Here is a 23,261-nt window from a genome sequence, read left to right as displayed (position 1 = left end):
GAAAGAAAATCAGGCAAACAAGTTTGCCCCAGTCTCCACCCCCTGATTCTGAGGGAGACATGATTCTGAGTTCCGTACGGAGTCAGTCACTAAGATGTCTTGTTTCCCATCACTACTCCATGGATTCCTGCCTCGTTCATTAGGAAAAAGAAAGATTTTTAGAAAACCAAAAAACTGAAAGAGGTATTTTTCACGAACCATCTCTGTGAGACATCAGGGCAAGATGTATGCCTGCTGTGGTACCTACTTCGCATATAATACAACAGAGAGCTCTGGCACACCAAGAACATCAGATATTAAGGTAATATGATAATATGGTTCGTTACCATACCTTAATGCTGTGTGATTCAGTGCAGTTTACAACAGCATCCCTTAGTCATTTTGGGAGCATCCAGAAACAGCCCCTCTGTGATAAATACTAGTATCTTCAAGGTAGAGACACACACTACCACACACAGGACATGAAGACCTCAGTAGATGACCTGCTCCCTGCCCCTGAGTCCACTATGAGCACCTATGACCCATCCTCCAGCCCCAACCAGGGCCTCCCAGAAGTAATGGATAATAAAATAGAAATACTAATGTATGGGCTTTTAGAGGACACAAAGATCCTCAATTTCAGTGGAGGGTAAGCATACTTAGAAAAGTTTCCCTGATGTAAGTATTTTTACTACTATGTTCTTCAATCTCCAGGTAAATGCCACACATGTAATTTCCACTTAAACATCTTCAGGACTGCTGAAATTAAATCACTTGGAAACAAGGTCTCAATCCGCATAGCCTCCAAACTTCTCTTTAGTAGGAAATAAAACATTCACGTAAAGTTCCCTCTTCCCCTCGTTCATTCTCTCTTAACCGTATAAATATATAGTTAATATACCGAGTATATTAGCAGTACACTGAAGAATTCCTGAGACGTCTTCAATTTCCTCTTTGTTGGAGTGGTCTGCATAGGAGCATCTGTTAGAGATATTGTGGAAATTCTTTTCTGCATCCCTATAACTAAGAAGAAAATAAAATTAGCATATGGAGAAAAAAATTTAAGCATCTGCGAATGCACTCATGTACATACGCACAAGCACACGCAGTCTATGCTCGCGGTGTAATCACACTTCAAAATAACTGAACCTTTAAGACATAATTTCTGACATAACCCACCATTAACATCAGCATTAACAGAGTGGACCTGGAACCGGAGACAATTATTAATAAGAAAGCTATGTTTGCAAAATAATAAATGAGGAAAACCAGAAGGTATCTCAGCTTTTTGTAACTAATGTTTCCTTATGGAAGTGTTTCCTAGCTGCCAGGAATCTGTTTCCATAAAGGAGCTGCCTAGGACAAGAATGAACAGTACTAATTTGGGGCACTGGCACTAACTGTGCTGAAAGTAAATACATTTTAACCTCTATCCCAGACAGGCAAGCGGACAGCAGTCCGGTGCTTGGATATGAAGCAATCAAATTGGAGTCTGACAGCCTATGAATCATGGTCTTACTATTTTCTTTTTGTATTAACGAAATCAATATACAATACTATATTCGTTTCAGGCATACAGCAGAGTTATTCAACATTAATATACATAACGAAGTGATCACCATGCTACGCCTAGTAACCATCTGTCATCAGACAAGACTGTCTCGATATTATTGACTAGATTCCCCATGCTGTACACTGCAGCCCTGTGACTTACTTTGTAACTGAAAATGTGCATCTCTTGTGCCCCTTCACATTTTGTGCCACATTCTGTGAGATGTGGGGCAAGTAACCTAAACTCTGTTAGTCTAACCTCCCTCCCTCATGAAATGGAGATGCCTCCTGGAGTCCTCGGTGGACTAGACGACAGAATGCTGGTGTGACCCGACGCTGATGAACTTCTCCAGCTGCCTGACTTAGAGCTAAATCGCCAAAGCTCCTACCTTCCAAAAGAGTGGCCAAGATCACCAGACATCTCCAGAACTTTAGAAATGACCAAATAGCGACCACCACTGTCACCCCGCCAGCAGGTGACAGAAGCAAAGGGATGTACAGAAGTCAAAAGGAAATCCTGAGAAGAGTGAGTCCCTGGCCTAGGAAGAGAGTGCTGCTGTTGCTTTTCCCTCCCCCAGTGAGGAAACAAGAGAAGGGAGCGCTCCCTGCGGAAGCCCAGGTGCTGAGAGAGGTTGGGGCTGGGTGTCTCACTCCCCAGTGAACATCTGCGGAGGGATTCTGGACCATCCTTTGTGCCAGGCTGAGTAGAGGAAGAAGTTTCCAGAGAGAGTTAGAGCAAAGAAAAGAAACAGAGCCAAACTGGAAACAGCCTACATTCCCACCATTTGGCAAGGCAAAAAGAAAAGAGTTTCCCATGGATTCGTAGATGCCACTAAGGAGAGGCAAGCTTGACATCCCATCCCAGTTTTCCCTTTCTAGAGACTGCGGCCTGGGGCAAGAATCCCACTAGCAAGACCATGGCATGCAAGCCTCAGGTCCAGGGCAGGCCTCTGAGGCAAAGCGGAGCCCATCCATGCACCTCACTGAGGACATCACAGCCAAGAAAGGACTATTACAACCACCAGGGAATTTTCCCTTTTCATTCTTGCCTGACACACACATCAGAAGAGAAAGGGACCTAGGAAGGGGTGGCCTGGAGTGGCGGAGTGAAAAACCACATCAGATCCTCTCTATACTGCTTTCCAAGTTCCTCAGGCCAAGCCTGGCCCAGACAGAGAGGGATATGAGAGTGAGATTGGAAATGAGATTAAAGATTTCAATTGGTCTGAAGTGGACTTTATACTCCCTGAATGTACTTGGAAAACAGAGCAATGTGCCCAAGCTAACATCTAAGGGGCTCATGCTCGCAGGTCTGAAGTGATTGGAGAGAAAAAATAAAATGGTTTCATGGCTGTACATCTCATGGAGATCTGACTCCAAAAATCCAGCTCCCGGCCGGGCATGGCTCAGCAGTTGAGCATTGACCTAGGATCCAGGCGATTGGGGTTCGATTCCTGGTCAGGGCACATGCCAGGGTTATGGGCTCGATCAATGACTCTCTCATCATTGATGTTTCTCTCTCTCTCTCCCTCTCCTTTCTTCTCTCTGAAATCAATAAAGATATATTAAAAAAAAAAAATCCAGTTAGGCAAATGCTTACTATAGTTTCTAGAATGTAGGATTCACTCAATAAAAGGTGAAATGGGAACCACAGGCGTTAAACACAGGCAAATAAAGTGTTATTTTTAAATCGAGTGCCACCATTTTCATCAGTGTGACTTTGGACAAAATATTTTTGTCACAGCCTCAATTTATTCATCTATACAATGATTCTATGAAATAGATGGTTAGGATTACATAAAATAACAGATGTAAAGTGCCCCATATGTTGCCTCAAACAGAGGGAGCAATCGATAGATATTAACTTTCATCTAACTTCTTGTTTTTATTCAATAAGATAGTTATTTTTTATAAATATATGAAAAGGAAGCTAGATTGTGCTTTGGGTAACAAAATTTATAGTTACAAAAATCGGACCATGGGAGCATAAATAATATCACCGAAGTTTGTTTCCCGGAGTAACCAGGGTTCCCCCACTCCTAATTTCCCTTCTAATGTTCTACTGAAGTTATTCTAGCTAAATCCCCATTCAACTGTCAAGAGAAAAAGAGAACAGAAGGTTGGCTGAATGAAACAAACACAGGGCCCACGGTGATGATTGGAGTAATAGAATTTAATTTTAGATGACTATAGGAAATGCTGTCCCAGGCTAATATGAGGTTGGCAGCAGTCCTACCCATGTATTAGCACAACGATGCTAATTCTGGCAAAAAGCATAAAGATAACAGCACCATTCCAAATACATATTTCTTTATACTTTAGTGTTTAAAATGTATAATGAACGAACATTACACCTCAGAAAGATTGATCGTCATGTGTTTTCCAATCATAGTTTTTTAAAGAAATCTCTGCTTTGTCTACACTGCCATAGTAATCCATTTCTTGTGAGCTATAGACCAGTAGGAGTAGTGTAGTATAAACATGAGTGAGAGCAGTTGCATTAGGCACTTTCGAGGCAGAAATTTAGGTTAAAAAAATCCAAACTCTGTAAGAAGAAAGCTGTAGCTAAAACATGAGCTGGGCATGCTTATGTTGAGCTCCTGACGCTAAACAGCTGATTCCAAACTTTAAAGATTCAAGGACAGGGCAAGGATATAACAGAAGGATGAAGGGAAAGAAATCAACAAAAATCGAGGTGCCAAGGAGTCAGGTACTAATAGGGGTAATAATTCAACAAACGTATTGGTTACCTTTGTGTACCAGGCACTGTACTACTTTATATGGTTATATGACTTAACACCTTATTATCATTAATATTTTATTTCAACTTCACCCAAACCCTGTAATTATTCCCATTTTAAAAATAAGAACACTGAGGCTCAGAGTGGTTTGAGTCATTTGTCCCCGTGGGATCAAAGGCAGAATCTGACTTTAAGTCTAATAAATCTGGTATGTCTGCTTCCAAAGCACATTTTCTCAGTCCCCTGCTCTGTGCTACACAACAAACATGCATGGAGAGATGCAAACATGCAAGGCAGAAGATGGCATCAAGAATGACATCAGACACCAATGCCATCACCAACCAGATTTTCCTCGGTCCTGAGTTCCTTTCCATTCCAAGGGGCACCCTGCCGATCTCCTGCTTCCCCCTTTTGCTTCTCACTATTCTTTCCACCCCACGCTGCCCGAAAACCTAGACCAGTCCCTAGCAGCTTGGGTTACAGCAGCACACCCTGCACACTCAGTGGCAGGAAGAAGGCTGTGCTACCCGAGCAGGAAGCTGTCCCAGTGAACATGCTTGTGCAGAGTTTACACGGCGATCACAACTTACGACAAAGTCAATCTGACACACAGTGGCAGAACATTCAGCATTCATGGAAAACTACACAGATAAATCAATGTAATTTAGCCATAACAAACAGGGTCCTGGGTACTAGCACTATAATTTTAGAACTCAATGGACCCTGGAGATTATTTCAACCCCTCATTTTATACCCCCTTCCCAAGCATAATGGACTCTTTTATCCACAATATACATACCTCTGTGTACATACCTCTAGAGCAAATTTATTCATTTATTCACACTCCCTCACTGCCCCCTAAAATTGTTAGTCCCTGCTATGTACCAAGCATTTACAAAGGCAGAGGAATATAGAAGTAAATAAGATAAATAACCAAATATAATATAAGCTGATGCTAAGCACTATGAAAAGAAATAATGGCCCGACCGGGCATAGCTCAGCGGTTGAGCGTCGACCTAGGATCCAGGCGATCAGGGTTCGATTCCCGGTCAGGGCACATGCCCGGGTTGTGGGCTAGGCAGCCGATCAATGACTCTCCTCATTGATGCTTCTATCTCTCTCTCTCCCTCTCCTTTCCTCTCTCTGAAATCAATAAAGATATATTAAAAAAAAGAAAAAAAGAAAAAAAAGAAAGAATGAAGAGTAATACAATTAAAAATGGACGGGGTTGGACGTTGAGGCAGGGGATGGAGGGCCACTTCAGATTGGGTGAGCAGGGAAGGTCCTTCTGAAAACATTACATTTAAATAGACCCCTAAGTGTATAAAAAGAATAATCTACCAAGCATCTGGGGACAGAGCATTCCAGGTAAATGAAACAGTGCATGCAAAGGCCTTGCGGTTGAGCAAGCTCGGTATAGTCGAGATACCGACAGATGGCTGGAGTGCCTGAGTGGAGTGAAATAGGGGGAGTGGAACGAAACAAAATCAGAGAGGTAGGCAGAGGACCGGTCATAGGAAGAATTCAGATTTTATCCTATCACAGTCCATCTTTATATGGTCCAAAGCCGGGATTTCAAAGTGTGATCCCTGAACCAGCAGCATCCGCATAATCTGGGAACTCAGAAATGCCAACTCCTTGGCTGAGTTATAATAAATAAAACCTTCATATTAGTATCTCACCTAAAAATATATATATAGAATAAAAATAGAGTGTTTGTATGTGTTTATGTTTTTTTCAAACACAAATGATTAATAAATTTGAATTGTATTTCAAAAAAAGCTTTTTAACAATGCCAGGGTTTTTTTTATATGTTTTTATTGATTTCAGAGAGAAGATGGGAGAGAAAGAGAGAGAGAAACACCAATGGGAGAATCATCGATTGGCTGCCTCCTGCACACTCCCTACTGGGCATGGAGTCAGAAACCAGGGCATGTGCCATGACAGTGAATCCAACCACGACCTCGAGGTTCATGGGTCGACGCTCAACTACTGAGCCACACCAGTGGGCCAGAATGCCAATTCCTGAGCTTCTCCCGGACATACCTGATCAGGAACTGTGGGGGTGGGGCCCAGCAATCCAAGTTTTAGCAAGCTTGACAGGTGATTCTGATGCACATTAACACTTGAGAACCACTGGCTTAAAGTAGGAAAGTGGCAGGACCTTATTTTTTAATCATTTTGCTGTGATGAGAATATGTTTTTAAGGGAAAGGAGTAGACACCAGAAAACTAGATGGGAACCTCTAGGTGACAGTGGAAATGAAGAGATTTATCACGTTGCATGAATAAATTATTTTAGTGTTCATTTCCCAATTTGAATGATGTCTATGAATAAATAAATGAACAAGTGAGTGGATAAGTTAAGGAACAGAACAAACGTTTGAAGATAAAGTTGCTGAGCTACAAAGAGGCTATCTTACTCTCTAACAAGAGGCTCCAATCAGCTACTCCCTCCCAGTCCTCCATCTGCGTGATCCTTTGAACAGCTGCTCCCTGCATTCAAGTTAGGTCTTGGAGACTAAAAATGCCTCTCAGGATTTCTATGGGCTACTGTATATGAATTCATCAAGGAACGGAATCATGCAATCCTGAAGCTCTGATAAATAAAGCAGATCCAAGGGCAGAGCTTTAAAGGACAGGAAAGGGAGGGTGGGAAGGTGAGTGGTTAGAGGTCAGATTAAGAAACTATGGCGAGAAGTAGGGCTAACTCCTGCTCCCTGGGATCCCTCTGGATTCATCATCCCAACCCGAGGCACCTAAGAGCTGAACCACCTCCAGACAAGCCTTAGACAAAGCCCCATTTCAGGGATTAGGAAGAGCATCTCTTTCCCTAATCTCCCCAGAAATATGCAAAATAATACTTGCCAGCACTTACTGCCTGAAATCCCTTTAATGGAAAAAAAATTCCTTTTCACAGTTAGAGAAAACTATTCTCTTAAGAGGAACACCACCTCGGTGTGAATACATGTTAATCTAAATGTCAGTGGTGATAGATGCTCTCCTTTTTCAGTATTGAAACGAGAAAGAAAGGCAAAAGAAGGAGTCTAAAAGTCAAAAGAGGTCGCTGGACAGGGAAGCCAGGATGGAAGGAAAAGAAAAGTCAAGAAAAGCAACTGTGACACTATTCTGCCAACTCACCCTTTTTGTCTTCATGGGCTTGAGTAGAAATAAAGGCAGTGAGCAAAGGTACTTCAAGTCCTCAGAAGGCAGCCAACACCCAAGGGGAAAAAATGCTAATTTCATCATACTGTGTCTACGCTAAACAGAACTAGAAAAGACCATTTCGATAAACAAAGAGTCACCACAGGTTATGTCTACATAGAAGGAGAGAGGAGGAGAGTCGAGGCAGTAATTTAGATAAAAAACAAGTCCATCTTAAAACCGGGGAAAAATTTTCTGCTGATTATGGTAATATAGTTTAGTTATCTATTTGATCAAATTTATAAGATTTCAATTTGCCTGGCAATCACAGTTTAGTTCACAAAGGAGACTATTTCATCAGTTATTATTTGGTTTCAAATCAGAGAGGGCATTCATAACTTCTGAAAATAATGTGCCTTTGATTACTAATATTGTCATAAAGATATTAATAATGATGATGATGATAAACCTAAGAGCAAACATGTAGTATTTACCACATACCAGGAACTGATCTAAGTATATTGACAAATTTAATCCAGACACCATACTTGGAAAGTGGCATATCCAATGAGAGTGATTAAGTTTTATTTTAGAATGTGTGGAGAGAGAATAATTTGACATTCTTACATTCTTTATCTCCATTAGGATAAACCATTTAAAATCCCTAATGGCCTCAAATTAAAAGCCATCTCATGAGTTTAAATAATATGTTTTTCCTAGTGAAGCACTCTTGAGGATTGACATGACAAAGTTTCAAAGCAATTCCCTTTGAAGTGACAATTAACATATTCATCAAGCACTTTTCAACTATATGGCATTGTACTAGGTACTGAGATTATTTTTCTACTAAGTTTTCTTCCCTTTAAAAAAAAAAATAATTATATAACACCTTAATAGACAAAAATATACCCTTGATCCCCATGGCAATGACTAACCATAAATGTTCGATGATTCTGAAAGTATGTCAAAAGGTACCAGGGTTTGTATCTCAACTCCTCAAAATTTTTTAAAAACTTACAAAGATAAATCACTATAGCACATGGAGAATATTAACAAGGTTAATTAAAATATGCCTCTAATATTAATGAATTTATTTTAAACAGCTAGATTACATTGGAAAGTAAATTTAAGGCTTTGTATTTGCCAGCTGCTTTCTGCAACAGCCAATCAAAGGTATACCTTTCACTCATTTGAAGCTTTCTGTTTACAAAATACTTTCATTGAAATTATCTCATTTAATAATGACATCTAATCCTTGATGTCATAATTATAATTATCCTCATCACCCTCTACAAAAGAGATAAAGTTACTTAAAAGTTCTATGCACTGGTGAGGATCTGAATTTGTTTCTCGACCTCAAGTCTTACTTTACACCATATCACAACATCAACAAACGGGAGATAAAAAGAAAAACATGTGGCATGTGACTCTAGCTAAAACAATACCTCTTACTGAACTGTGTTAAGCGTGTAACAAATTTTGATTAAATTTTACTGAAAAGTTAAAGCCTCTCCGTTGGTACCATTAATTCTTACCACATTCATAAGGCAAAATTATGAGATTCAGCGGATGAAAATGAAAGCATAAAAACACAAGAAGAAAAAAAGAAAAAGCAATGCCAAAAGGCCAAAAGAGAATTTTATTTAAAATGATTAAACACAAATAAGCCTAAGGAAGTCACCCCAAGGGCTCTCCACGAGAGAGCATAGGCCCTGTGAAATCAGGCTGACCTAGTGGCAGGAAACCGCACGCTCAACAGCCATGTTTGAGTAATTATCTTTAATTTGCCCCCAGTAATGACCAAAATCCATTTTACTTACCCAATAACTTGGTGCTCATAATACTGCAATGTCCTCTTGAGAGTTTGCTGAATCGTCTGAGGCTACAGAATAATAATAACAATAACAAAAATAAATTACCAGCAAATCAGTGCCATTCCCATTCTGAGCATCATAGGCAGACATGTAGCTGCTGATTTATCTCAAAGAGTTTTCACTTTACAATATTAACCCGCAATGCATTTTGCCATGTATTTTCCCCACAGGAACTAATATGAGGCACTCCGCAATTACCCAGAATTTCCCAATTTCAAATATAATAGCATTTCCTAGCCACATTTTTCCCAATTATTTTTGTACCAGCTATTAAGTTCAATAAAACACTCACCGGCTGTCTATAATAAACCTAAGCCCTGGGGGCAGCGGGGAGAGGCTTTACTGAGGAAACCGGGGTCATGCGCAAGGCAAGCCTGACATCCTCAGTGATCCAAGAGATTTCGAGCAAGGGTTCTGGAGCCACCTAGAGGGGCCACAAGTGCTCTGAGCAAGAAATTGGGTCTGAAGCCAATACCTAAACAGCTCATGACCAAATTTTATAATCCTCACCTCTCCGTGACGGCTGAAAATAGAGTTGCTTAATTCCAGATCAAGAAATTCTTCTTAGACCTATTTAGGCAACAGGGCCTAAACTTGGAGTTTCAGACCCAGGGAGCCAGAAAAGTGACACCAAGATCCCAGAACATAGATTTTATTAACAAATTATGATAAAAACCCAATTCTCAGTGGCAAGAAAGTAAATTTTAAAATGATAAAATATTGTAGTCAATCAAATAGAAAAAAAGCTATCAAAGGCTTATCAAAATACTGATCCATTATAGACGTGTATGAATTTTAGGGGAATATCATGACTCCAACGCAGACTCTTCAAGCTATGAGACAGCAAGGTAGTTACATGACCTCCTGGGCTCCCACTAATTACACTACAAGAACCTAGACAAGTCCAAAGGGCAACCTGCAGGAAGGATCTAGCACAGTGCTGGTACCCAAGAGGCACTTAAGAAATATCAGTTTATTTGCCATCCATCCATCATCTTTCAGATTGGCCATCTTCACAATATTTAATTTAGAGGAGACTACGAAGGTTGTTGTCAAGGTTCACTTGAACCCCTTGCATGTTCACCTCATTATGAAAACATCCAGGATAGATATGACTATCTCCCTCCCTAACACTCTTCAAAGCTTCACCGTCCTCCTTGGGAGGGAACGGGTGTTTTAAAGCTAGAAAAAAGTGAATCTCAATTAAATCAAGAGCATCCACTGAGATGTTCTACGCGGTTGCTCGGGAGAACGCCTATCCTGAGCACATCGAAGGCCTTAGACACAATCTCCACTCCAGCCAACTGGGAAATTAATTTTAGGAGGAATCAGCCTCTGAGTGTTCAAAGAAAGAGGTACAAGGCAACTTATTTCAACTGCTGTTTTTCATTTACACCAGGTTAAAAAAGATGAACATAAGGCCTCCGACTGGCACAGATGTTCCTACTCATCAGGACAGAACCAAAGTAGAGTAAATAGGATGTGCCTAGGAAAGAAAAATCCTTCCTGAACCGAGAAGCCATGGAGCTGTTGAGAAATCTAAAGAGGGTGAGGCAGGGACGGCAATCCTGGAGCCCAGGAAAAGGGTGCTTTAAAAACCCACCCCACGGCCACCCTAAACCAAGTCACTATCAGTCACCGGCTCAGTACCCCTGGGAGCTGGGCCTCCTGCACTGGCTTGGAAGTTTCTGAGCTAAGAAAACTTGCTCTTTGGCAACATGCCCTAAGGCAGTTAATATCCATGGGGGAATTATCCTCCCAATAACCTCTGGTCCCAAAACATGGAACAGAAAGCAGGAACTAGAGAGTGCACAGGGCCTGTTAAGACCAGAATGACCTCATTTTTACAAAAGGACTTTTTTCCCCCCATATCAGGAATTTCCCAGTTTTTGAAAAGCACATGTTTGTGAAATGAGTTAAGCCTTTTAAAGAGCTGACTTTTTTTCTTTTGTGAAGCAATTACTTTTACTCCCCAGCAGGAGTTAAATATATAGTTTCCAAATACATTAAAAGGAGAATGTTCTCTGGACACACTGAACAAAGCTTCAACTTGCTACAGCACTTGCACACTTTCTATTGCTCGCCACAGCCAGTGGGAACCTTCTGATGGCCTAAACTACAAGCACAGAGGCTGACTGCACAGGAGCCCCTGATCTTCAGCAGGCCAAGGATGACTTCAACACAAACCGGTTTTCTCAGTGTCTCATCTCGGAGGACTCACTGGAATCTTCTTCGGAGTTTGCCTGATTGCTCAACCCACGGCTTTATCAGTGGGAGACATCCTCACATAATCTCAGGGTCTCTCTGATCTAAATAAAAAGGGTGAATTGAAGACCCACATGTGGGCCAAAGCCTTCGGTAGGGGTGACTCCTGCCTTGACGGTCATAGGGTCCATTTATTGAGTGTCTATGTGTGCCCGTGATGCAAGCCAGTGTGGCTTAGTGGGAAAAGCAAGGGCTGTGAAAACATGCAGACCTTTTCTCCTTCTTAAGAATGTGACTCCATCCCTGTCACCTACTCCACAGTTCCATCCAACTTTCTACAGGGCAAGATCCTATTCTGCTCATCTGTGTCTTTCCTCTCCTTCAAGAAGGAGCTTAGAAAGATGATTTAGAAAAGGGGATTTAAAGTCAAACTGAGTTCAAAATCCAGCTCTGTGATTCACTTAGCTAGATGGCCTTGGGCAGTTTACTTAAACTTTCTGAAATAAGATTCTTTATGTATATATTATGTGTATGGGAATTAATGTAAATAATTAAAGCAGAGTTTCTGGTGCATAATAAATGATGGTTGTCACCATGCTCAGCTGGAAAACACGGTTCCTGCCCTCAAGCGTCTCATAATCAAGTGGAAGAAAGAGCACAAGGTTTAGGTTAGAGCCTCCACCCCAAAAGTATAATGTTTCAAGATACTCATCACTTGAAAAATCAATAGACCCACCACTACTGATAACAATGAGCAAATGGTGCCAGTTCCAATAGACAGAGGAAAAAACAGAAAAATGGCAGCAGAATATACAAATATCTTCAATGAAATTTTCGGATCAGTTCAGAGAGATGGTGACAAAAGCAGAATTCTCAAAATTAAGATTGAGGATAGACCTAAAGCCAGGCCCACAAGTGGACAAGGACACTGAAGCACCACAGCTAAGATCAGGACCCCAAGCCTTATGTTTTACAACTAAGAAGCAACCCATGAACCTCCTTCCTGGGACACAAAGAACATGCAACAGGAGAGCTGTGGCCATGTGCCGAAGGAGCAGGGAGACATGGGTGGAAAGGACACAAAACCCACTGTTCTTATCAGAAAAAAGAAAATCAAAGAGGTCTGTGATTTTTTTCTCTCTGCTTCACCCAACTAGGATATTATAGAGAGTGGCCTCTCACTGTCTTACTGCCCCTACTCAACACAGAGCAGCAATGGATAGGAAGACAGCTAGAAAGGGAAAGCAGCCATCTGTGTCCTGCACACATATTGTCTGGGGCTCAAACTGAGGGAACCCAAAAAGCTCCCATCCTGTGGCAACAAGAAGCCGCCTTCATTTCCAGTCTCATTGACAGCTTCACTCTACTTGGCCAGCAGTAACTGACCCCCACAGACTAAATGTTATGCTCATGAAAGGTCATGGGATCCAAACAGCCAGCCATGAAACAGTCCCAACAGAGCCAGAGGAACGATCCCTGAGGAGTGGGAGGAAGCTGTTCCCAGCAGCGGGCCCTGCAGCTCAGACAGCCCTGCAGAGGCTCCCACACAGTCAGTCCCTGCTCTGGTATCTGCACCAGATGGTGCGGGGGTCGGCAGGAGCCAGGGAGTCAAGATACGCGTTTGTTTGTGTGTGTGTGTGTGTGTGTGATGAGACACAGTTGTCATCGTACAAAGTCCACATTCATTTCAATTTTACAGAGCTGAAGCAGGTAAGGCTCCTATTAGTTACGGGAGTACCCCAGGATCACACAGCTAGTAAGTGGATAAGTGACTAAGCCAGGACAGGCTTCAAATGTGTCTTCCCACTGGATGCACTGAGGGTCTCTGTCACCTTTAATATTCCGCATCTCCATAGTCTTTTTGATATACACAACACTTCGTCTTGCCGAAAAGAAGCAAACAAAAAATCCATAGGTAATTTAAAAACAAATAAGTTCATTTCTGCTTTATAACATATATTCATAAGCTACTGAATTAATGGAAGCAATAGGTGTGCCTTTAGAGAAACATCTATAAATAGCCATGTTATTTTATTTACTTAAATATGAGAAAATTATATATCAGTGTCAGAAGCTAAATGATGTGGATATATATTTAATTACTAATGCTCTAAGCCAATGTTTTTCAACTCTGCACATTAAAATCATAAAAAATACCAATGCCTGAGCACCTCTCCCAAATTTTCCCATTCAAGTAGGCTGGGGGACCCAATTGTACATCAGGGTTGGAAACCTTTATGAATCAGTCAACATAACGTCAGCCTTCACCCTGAGTTCTCATGAGGTCACTTCAACGTATTTAGGTATAAACATAATCGTCAAGACAATACTCTATAAACCATATCTGAATAAGTCAGCATTAATGAGAGTGCTTTATACAAATATCAAGAGAAGTGAGCTTCTGCCCTGGCCAGTGTGGCTCAGTTGGTTGGAGCATCGTCCTGTACAAAAGGTGGTGGGCTCAATTCCCTGTCAGGGCTCATACCCAGGTTTTGGTTAGATCCCCAGTCGGGGCAATCAATCGATGTTTGTCTTTCACATAGATGTCTCTCTGCCTCTCTCCCCGCCCCCATCCTCTCTCTAAACTTAAAAAAAGAAGTAAAAACAAAGCTTCTGAGAGATGTTCATACACAACTGCTAAATTCAACACAGTTCCATTTACTGTCACTAATGGCTTACAATCAAATACAAATGGTTAGATAAACAGAGAACTATATTGCTTGAGGTATGAATATAGCATTTTTTTTTAAATTTCCAAGTAATTCACTCTGGTGCACTTACATCAGCATTCAGTTTGTGCTGACACATATGTAACAACACAACAGCCGGCATGATGGTTGTACTTAACGCGACTCCAGGTGGTGCTTTATGCCCATCACATATATTAACTCCTATGATCTTCACATAGACATTATGTGGTTTCTCGTCTAGTTTTACAGGTGAGAAAACTGAGACACAGAAAGTTTAAGTTGGCCTGTGTCACACAGGCGGGAAGGAACAAAGCCAGGCTTGAAACTCAGGTACCTCTCCAGAACCCAAACGCACAATCTGCAACCCATACTGCACATCATGTTTAACACTGTGTATTTGGTTCAGCACCTTACAGTTCACATTTTTTAAGGCATATTATCCCAAATGATCCTTACACCAATCCAATGAAACAGTCAGACTGGCGTTATCACCTCTTGACTGAAAAAGAACCAAAGTTAGAGATTCGAAGTCCTCTTTTTTAAAAAGAGCATCTCTTCCCCTACGAAAGTGACTTCCATGAGAAAACATTTTTTTTCTTGTCAACATAAAAGTACAGAATCACATGGATTTAAATTGGTTTCTTTTGGGGAACACACTTACCGTTCTTTAAACCAGCTCTGTAAAACAGAGAATACACAGGGAAATCATATTACCTTAGGCAAGATCGTGGATTAAGTCTTATCTTGCATGTGCTTCCACCTTCCTTTCCACAGCTTTCCCTCATCCTACGGCTCACTCCTTCCTACCCTGTAAGTGGCAAGTGTATTTATGGTGCATTCTGAGAGGTCAAATCCCCACCACCACACCTAAACTCCCAAATCATTATTGTATATTCTGTTTCCTTCCCTCACCAAAATTTCAAATCCCTGATCTTAGATGACACCCAGGAAGCATCATACCTCCGTTTCCTCAAACACTAGATCCTCAATCCTAACTGAGGCAGATGATGGCATGAATGGGCTTCTCCGCATTATGTAACATGGTGTGAACCACTAAGGATGGAATTTGGGTAAATACATTTGTCCATGAGAGATTAATTGGAGGGCAAGGAACCTTTTTCATCACCCTCTAAATCACAATATGAAATCTCCACTTTCTCTAACACATAAAGGCATTTTTCTTACTAGAACATGATATGCCCAATACCAGCATCTGAAGTGATCAAAACTATAACGGTAGACACCCTATCTTTATGGCTAGGCCCTCAGACACCAATGGATCAAATTACATGGTTGGTATTATTAATAAAACTAGTAAAAATAATGTCACTTCAAAAAACCAGATTAATTACTTCTAAAAGAGATGTAATTATAATAATCATCAATCTTGCTAAATATCCAGACATAATATTCATTTTCCCAGCCTGTGGATAAACTTACTACATATAAACCAAAAGAAAAAAAATAGACTGCAAATTAAATATAGAACTTTGAGTCAGGACCTCTGTATTTCAAACCCAGCTGTGCTACTGACCTTTTTACAAAATTAGCCAAAATCTCTTCACCTGGGAGTAAGAAACCTTGGAGGGAAAAAAAGGCCTCCATTTTCCCATCTGAAAAACTCTCATCAGAAGTTTGTAGTTCTCAGGGTTATTTTATTATTATTGATTTTATAGAGAGAGAAGAAGGGAGAGGGAGAGAGATAGAAACATGAGAGAGAAATATCAATCGGCTGCCTCCTGAACGCAGGAGTGAGCCCACAACCCAGGCCTGAGCCCTGCCCAGGAATTGAACCAGTGACCTCTTGGTGCATGGAAGGGCGCTCAATCCACTGAGTCACACAAGCCAGGCCTCAGAGATATTTTGAAGTAAAGCCTTGCAAAGTTCAGCACTTGTAAACAGAGGGTCAGAGCATACTGGTAATTAAACCACCTTTCAGGAAACTTGGAAGACCATTTCAAGTGACTGATACTAGTACTTTGCTAAACAAAGGTGGGCATGAGCAGAGCAGGAATGATGGGCCAGGTGTAGAGGGTTACCAGGGCATAGAGGCCTGGGTGCTCAGCAACAGGCAAAACTATAAGCCCTTGCATGACCACTCCCTTAAGCACTAACCCCTGGAGACAACATGTAGGCCCTGGCTGTGTTTAAGCTCCAGGCCCAAAAAGGCAGCAAAACCAGGCAGAACGATGCCATAGCTGACATCAGGACCAGCTGCATTGACTGATGACCCCCTGGTGCCAACCAATCAATGGAGAACGTGCCCTGAGGAGACACAACGGGAAAACTGATGAATATTCCACTGAGATCCTCCCCCGAGACCTCAGATAAAAGCCCTCAGGATGGAGGATCCAGCTTCACTCTCTCTATGTAGCAGGCCCTCGCCTTTCCCCATCCCAGAGCATATTTTTTCTTTCTTTTTCTGAAGCACACCTGAGCTTTCCCTCCCCCTTTCTTCTCTCAAGGCACATATCTCTCGCTCGCTCTCCTAAGCTCCAAGGGCCCTTCTTTTGTCTCTGTAACTTGTTTCCTGAGCCCATTTCTTCTACAGCTCACTTCTTCTACTCTGAGTCTTTCTAGATAAACCTTCTCTTATAATTTGAGTCTTGGCTCAGAATTCTTTCTTAGCCAGAACTCAAGTCCCTAGGTTGCTGAACCGAGGTTAACACCTGATGCCGTTTTCCCACTGCTAGCAGTAGTCCAGACAATTAATTATGAAAGGCAAAAATAATAAGTGTGATACAAGGGGGAAAAAAAAAAGCCAGAGATACATTATAATATAGAATTCTTCTACCCATATTGGTTGAACATCTGCATGATTTCATCTAATCTCCACTTCATTCTCTTTGTGAACATGGGTATACATCTAAGTGACCTCAAGAGAACTTAGGGTGAAGGCTGACATGCTAATTGACCCATAAAGGGATTCAAACTGATAACCTTGGTCTTATTAGAAGTATGTTCTAATTAGCAAAGCACAGTGGTTATTATCATTGCAATTATTGATTGTAACTGAACACACTTAACATATATCAATACAATAACTAAGTCTTTCTATACAAAGTATGTTTGTTTTCCAAGTATTTTCTTCTTTCCAATTACATTTTAATGTCCTTCTAAAAATAGCCATTGAATTTGATTTGATACAAGACTTACTACCATCAATACTAATTTAAGCTGAAAACATACATTCCTTCAACTGAAAGAGACCCAAAGAGTTATTTACTTATTGATCCTTCACCTACCTTCAGGCAAGAGCACATGTAAGTCATCCAAAAATTCCCTACGTTTTCAGTCAACTCCAGAAAATAATAACAGCACTTTCAGTTTGTGTAACACTTCACAGTTTACAAATCACTTTCCTTTATTTCATTAGGTATTCGCAACAATCTCATGAGTCTGAGACGTAACTATCCACATATTCACATTTTACAGAGAAAAAAATCCAATATTTAGAAAGGTCAAAGTGTTTTGCCTCAGTTGGAAGAGCTACCAACAAGACAACAGACTTCAGTCTCCTGCCTCCCACACTGGTAACATTGCATTTTGATGACTATTAGGAAATTCTCCCATGTATCTAACTGAAATCCCTTATTTCCTTTTATTTTTCCAATGAATATGAAAATTACGTTGTAGCATTGTTCTCCCAAATTTTTAAGGTGTTGTCATTGTTATTTAAATAGCTCTGATAAGATCATTAACTTCTTAATAGGAAAACTTTAGGAGAAAGTGCTCCAATGGTTGTCTTGACCAACTGGGGTGTCTGACTAAAAATACTGACTATGAGACAAGATGGTGTTGCTTCTAGACACCTTCTCGGGAAAATGAATCATGCTATACCGCAAACATGTGAAGGGACATGACTCCAGTCTTAAACCCTTAAACCAAACAGAATCTCACAGACGGCACAGGGCTGAGTACGTCTTGAGTGAATTTAGGGCGAACATTCTAGATTAAACACTGTAGCAGCAGTCAACAGTGTTAAGTGCTAAGTGTCAAACACTGACTGGACCCAACATGTTACATGCAGCGACTCCCTTAATCCTCACAAAAATCCTGTAAGTGAGGAAGGAGTGTTACCCCAATTTTATAAATGTGAAATCGAAACCTAGGGAAGTTAAAAAACCTGCCTAAAGTCCCTTCAGTATAAAGCGTTTGAGCCTGTGGAAGTGCCTCATCTATGCTGACTGCTCCCAGGGCCAAGCTTGTCATCTGCCCCTCTAAACAGAAATACATTGTTCTGTCTTCACAGAGACAGGAAAGGTTACCGTTGACAGGAAGTCATCTTGGCTAAACCATGTGATTTTGGATACAGCCATTTATTTTCCTGAACCTCAATTTCTTCTCTTATAAAATAGAGAAATTCCTAGCATACTCTTTCTCAGGGTTGCTGTAAGGTTAAAATGAAATGAAACTATGAAGTATTATACAAATATGTGTCTTGTGATGATTCTATGGGGGGGAAATCTCTCGATGAGAAAATAGCCAAAAACCTGTTAAATTGAACTAAACTGACCATGTCTAACATAGGACTGTTGCCAGGCATGCCTCACAGCCCAGAGATGCTGCAAAGCTAATTAGCGTCATTTCAACTGCGGAGTACCACATAGCACAGCAACAGCCCTCACGTCAGGAAATCATTTCTAGCCTCTTAAAACACCTTTGCAGCCTCCACTCGAGCATGTCCAAAGAATTCCCCACTGTTTCTAGGACTTGGGAGCCATAGCGAAGTGTTTCCTAACCAGAGCCCAAAAATCAAGGAAGTAATATTTCTGCCTGACAGTTAGATTATACAGTTAACACCTAAAATGGGTAGATGTTTTGTCAACCCTAACTACAATGCTTAAACAATAATTTGCAACTGGGTGAGAGAGAATGACCTCCAGTCACCAGCTAGGGTATACAGCTAGGAGCAAAGTGGTCCCTGAGCAACAGAAGCAACAAACGTAAAGGAGACGAAACCAGGGAGGGCATGGGAAAAGCAGGTGCAGTCAGAGAGAGCATCCATCGGCAAGAGAAGGAAGGGGAATTGCTTATGAAACATTGGAGTATCTAATACTGTTCAGAGGTATATTGGCCCTCTGTCTCATTGTGAAAGATTATTCCTAAAGTAAGGGAAATCCTCCAACCACCTTAGCTAAAAAGGGAGTCTCATCAACAGATGCGGAGTACCAAGTCTCATGCACAAGGCCTCCCCTGCAATCAGACAGCTCTTTAGACTGGACTGAAGAATTTGGCATGAAATTTGTTTTGCTTTGACTCTAAATGGATTAAAGCAAACTTCTGATTATGACTTGGCTCCTCGTGTAGCCTGAACAGGTCAGGAAATGGTGACCATGCAGATTTGGGGTAATAAGCCTCATTTCACAGTTATTGCTCAATGTAAATAAGTAAATTGTCGCTCAGATGCCAACCAAAGTGCCATGGGCATTCTGTTCAGCCAGCCGGTGGCTGAGAGGCTGATTATTTCAGGACATTGACAAGAACAAGTGCTTGGAGTTTAAGAGTCTCAGGTGCTGCCCAGCTCTGTTTCAACCTCTCTTAGAAGAAAAAACTCAGAGGGTCTAAGTATAATCAGATCTAGTGTTGACTGTAATCAGATGATCCAAACAAATGTGAAACGTGCTTGCCAGGCAGATGTTTGGCAGAAAACGACTGCCGCATCTTCAGTGTTTATGATGTGCTACTTTCCTAAGCTAGAGGGACAGACAGTCACACTTGTTTCTGGAAAACAAGCAGGCGGAAGAACACTGACACTACATGACAGGAAGGCCTTACGTTTTCTCCCACTTAACTCTATTTGAGCATTTTGTTAATCTGTTATACAATAGCTAGTATATTACTTCCTCATTTCTTCTAATAAATAATTTATACTGAGATATATGTATGAATGGGTATGCACAATTATGTACAACCTGCAAAGAGAAATATATACCCTTGTGCATGTAACTATTTCTATGATAATCATGACTCCTTTCATACTCAGAAAGCAAACTATGTACAAGTAACGTCATCGTTCTTCCCAGACTCTCTGTAGCATAAGCTCAAATGTTGGCGGTGATGATGGCTTTTGTCATTCTGGTCATTGCTGCCTCCAACCATGGGAGCCTGGAGCATGCAAACATGACAGTGGAGAGGCAAGCTAGGTCAGCCTAGACGCAGATCCTGGTGGAGCAAGAGCCCCTTGTCATTTCTAACACAGGGCTGTGTTGTGTGGACTCATAGCACAGTCAGGAACTAAACAACTGATGACAGGAGATAAAATCCAAGAAAACCAACAGGAAATTGTAACCACTGCTTAGCAAGCCACAAAGTAGGAAACATATGGGAGGCGACCTAGGGAGTCTACATTGGACGATACTGCATACTGGGATGCAAGAGTTCACAGACATGCTGAGAGATACCTCAGGGTAGAAAGAGCTTAGGACCTGAAGCAGGAGAACCAGGCACTAAAATGTAGATGGTTACTAGCTTCCTGACTTTGGGCAAGTTACCATTCCTCTCCGAGCTTTTGTTTCCTTATCATTAAATGGAACCTACAATCCTTGTCCTGCGTACCTCATGCATTTTCTGGGTGAATCAGGGTAGCATAATGTGTATTTAAAATATGCTTTGTAAACTCCAAACAGATGCCATTCAATGCTTGTGCCTTTTCCGTGTGGAAAGTATAGGTCAGCACATCGTTCTCTCACAGCCCTGAAGTGGAGAAAGTTAAGAAGAAAAATACCTTATGGTCTGGCCAGTGTGGCTCAGTTGGTTGAGCACCTTCCCGTGCACCAGGAGGTCGCCGGTTCAATTCCAGGTCAGGGCACATACCTGGGTTGTGGGCTTGATCCCCAGTAAGGGGTGTGCAAGAGGCAGCCGATCAATGTTTCTTTCTCTCTCTCTCTCTCCCTTCCTCTCTCTGAAATCAATAAAAACATACTTATTAAAAAAAAAAAGAAGAAAAGAAAAACGCCTTATGTTCTCAGGTGTTAAAAACAATATAGTTGGTGAAAGCTCCTGGTTTTTCAAAATTCTCTTCAAATCTGCTACACTAAAAACTATTCAGAATAAGCCATCTGTCACCAAAATGGCCATCATGATGTGAATTGTTGCGGAGTTCATTTTAGAACTCTGACAAAAGGCATCAAAACTTTCACACATTAGAACCAAATGTTTAACTCTGTAGTATTTCTTAGCCGTTTGTTCGTGTCATTACCTAATGGAAATTAGTAACTGGGGAAAGGATGTGAGTAAGAAGTGGATATTGGGAACAGCTGCCTACAGAGGGGGGGAAATGTTTCTGGCACAGTATATATTCTTTTCAAATGCTCTCTAGAATACCTCATGATTTTAAATTTCTTGCTTTGCCATTCAGTTTTACAAATATCAGTGAAGTGTTGACCCTCAGAAATCAGGCACACACATTTACACCAAACAACAGGGAATTTTAATGACACGATCGTTAGGAACAAGGTACTAACTGGATATCATTCTTTTTTCCATTTTTAAAAAATATTTCAATTTCCTTACATGCACAAGGGCTCTTAGCTGGAATTTCCCAGGAAAACCTAGTGCAGGGGCATCCATAATTGGCACAACACATACTAATCCCTGAGTTATGCACGTAAGTAGCAAAATCTCTAGAATCTGAAAGCATTGTAAAACATAAGGACAACATCAGCCCCATTTAGTCCTATGAGACTTATTTAAAATGAACCTTGATGGAATAGTAACAGTTCTTTAAAACAACAGAAAATAGTTTAGTTTATGATAAAAAAAATGAATAAATATAATGCCACAAAATCAAAGGTGCTATATATTATTTTGTTTATATCTCCCAATATATCTGTATTATTCCTACAGACCAGGAACATGAACTAATTTCCTATAGATACACAGATCTCTAGACAGCTGCCTGAGAAGCACCCAGACATAAACACTCCTATATAGCGATTCATGTATGTCAGAGCCTTGTGGGGCCAGGCACCAGATTTGACTTTAGAAGCACCAGGAGGGCTATCTCCGACCCATCCATCCCCCAGTCTTCTCCCCAAAAAACTTACTTTCAACTCCTGCAAAGGTGCTTAAAATCAAGGGAGGTAGTTTCCAATTAATAATTTACCATGATAAGGAATATAAAATGAACACAATCCAATCTGTCTGCTGAGAGAGACTCATAGCAGATTTTTGTGCCATGAGCCTTTGATTTGGAATCAAAAAAGACAGAGAGAGATTGAAACTAAGGACTACCAAAAGAAAATGCTCCACTGTGCAATGTTTTCTCAACCTTAACCCATAATATATCAGAATATAAACTAGTATAAAATATCAAGGCAAAAACTTTGATATGCTTTACTGTGATATGCCTTTGCTTTTGCTTCTATTAGTTACTCTGAAAGAGCAAAATAATAAAGTTTATTATTTTCGGTTTTTAAAATGTGTACAGGCAGGCATACCTTGATTTGATTTATAAATCCCATAAAGTAGCTAAATCCCTTATCTAATGGCCAAAGTTATTGGTCTGATGTTATTTTTAAATTCATATTTGTAGACTCATTTTAGAGCTTGACAATGGTAATTTTTTTATAGATCCATATTTGAAAGTGACTTACTCATATGTATTCTTTGAAAAATTATTATGTCTCTCGGGGTAACTTGTAATAAAATGCTTTTTCCAATTACATGTCCAGTGGAATTGTTGATTTCTATAATTACAGTCATCATTAATGCCATTAAGATCATATGTCCCATTGCTATCACCAAAATAATTGGATATCTATGTTAACTAGATATTTGAGACCTAGATTGTTCTCAATAGTCAAGAATGGTAGGCTGAAGGTGAAAAGTTACACTTACATTTAATTTAGTATTTGATTTCCATCACCTTCCCATACTCCCATCCCAAGACTGCAGCTGAATGACAGAACTGCCCAAACGCTTGAGGAGCCAGGAGGCGGCTCCCATACCACAGTTCACAAGCTAGCCCCTTGCAAGCTTCGGACAAATCCCACCCATTCTCCTTCGGCAGAAAAGTCAAGCTTGTACTTTGCAAGCACACTTTCGGGAAAAGAATTTAATTCAGAACAAAAGGAA

General features: G+C 40.8%; 1 protein-coding gene across 1 annotated transcript in view; it reads right to left on the bottom strand.

The window, feature by feature from the left end:
• GUCY1A2 (guanylate cyclase 1 soluble subunit alpha 2) overlaps positions 1-23,261 on the bottom strand; it is a 256,869-nt gene that overhangs the window by 217,880 nt on the left and 15,728 nt on the right. The window contains exons 2-3 of the mRNA XM_087821566.1: positions 9,235-9,296; positions 881-1,002 (exon numbers count right to left, since the gene is read on the bottom strand). Of these exons, the coding sequence (XP_087677692.1) occupies positions 881-1,002; positions 9,235-9,296 (184 nt within the window). The remainder of the gene's footprint in view (positions 1-880; positions 1,003-9,234; positions 9,297-23,261) is intronic.

The sequence above is a fragment of the Miniopterus natalensis genome, chromosome 11 (genome assembly GCF_054644295.1).
Source record: "Miniopterus natalensis isolate mMinNat1 chromosome 11, mMinNat1.hap1, whole genome shotgun sequence".
NCBI classification, from domain to species: domain Eukaryota; kingdom Metazoa; phylum Chordata; class Mammalia; order Chiroptera; family Miniopteridae; genus Miniopterus; species Miniopterus natalensis.
The sequence above is the reverse complement of the archived record's forward strand: the minus strand, read 5'-3'. Positions and strand labels throughout refer to the sequence as shown.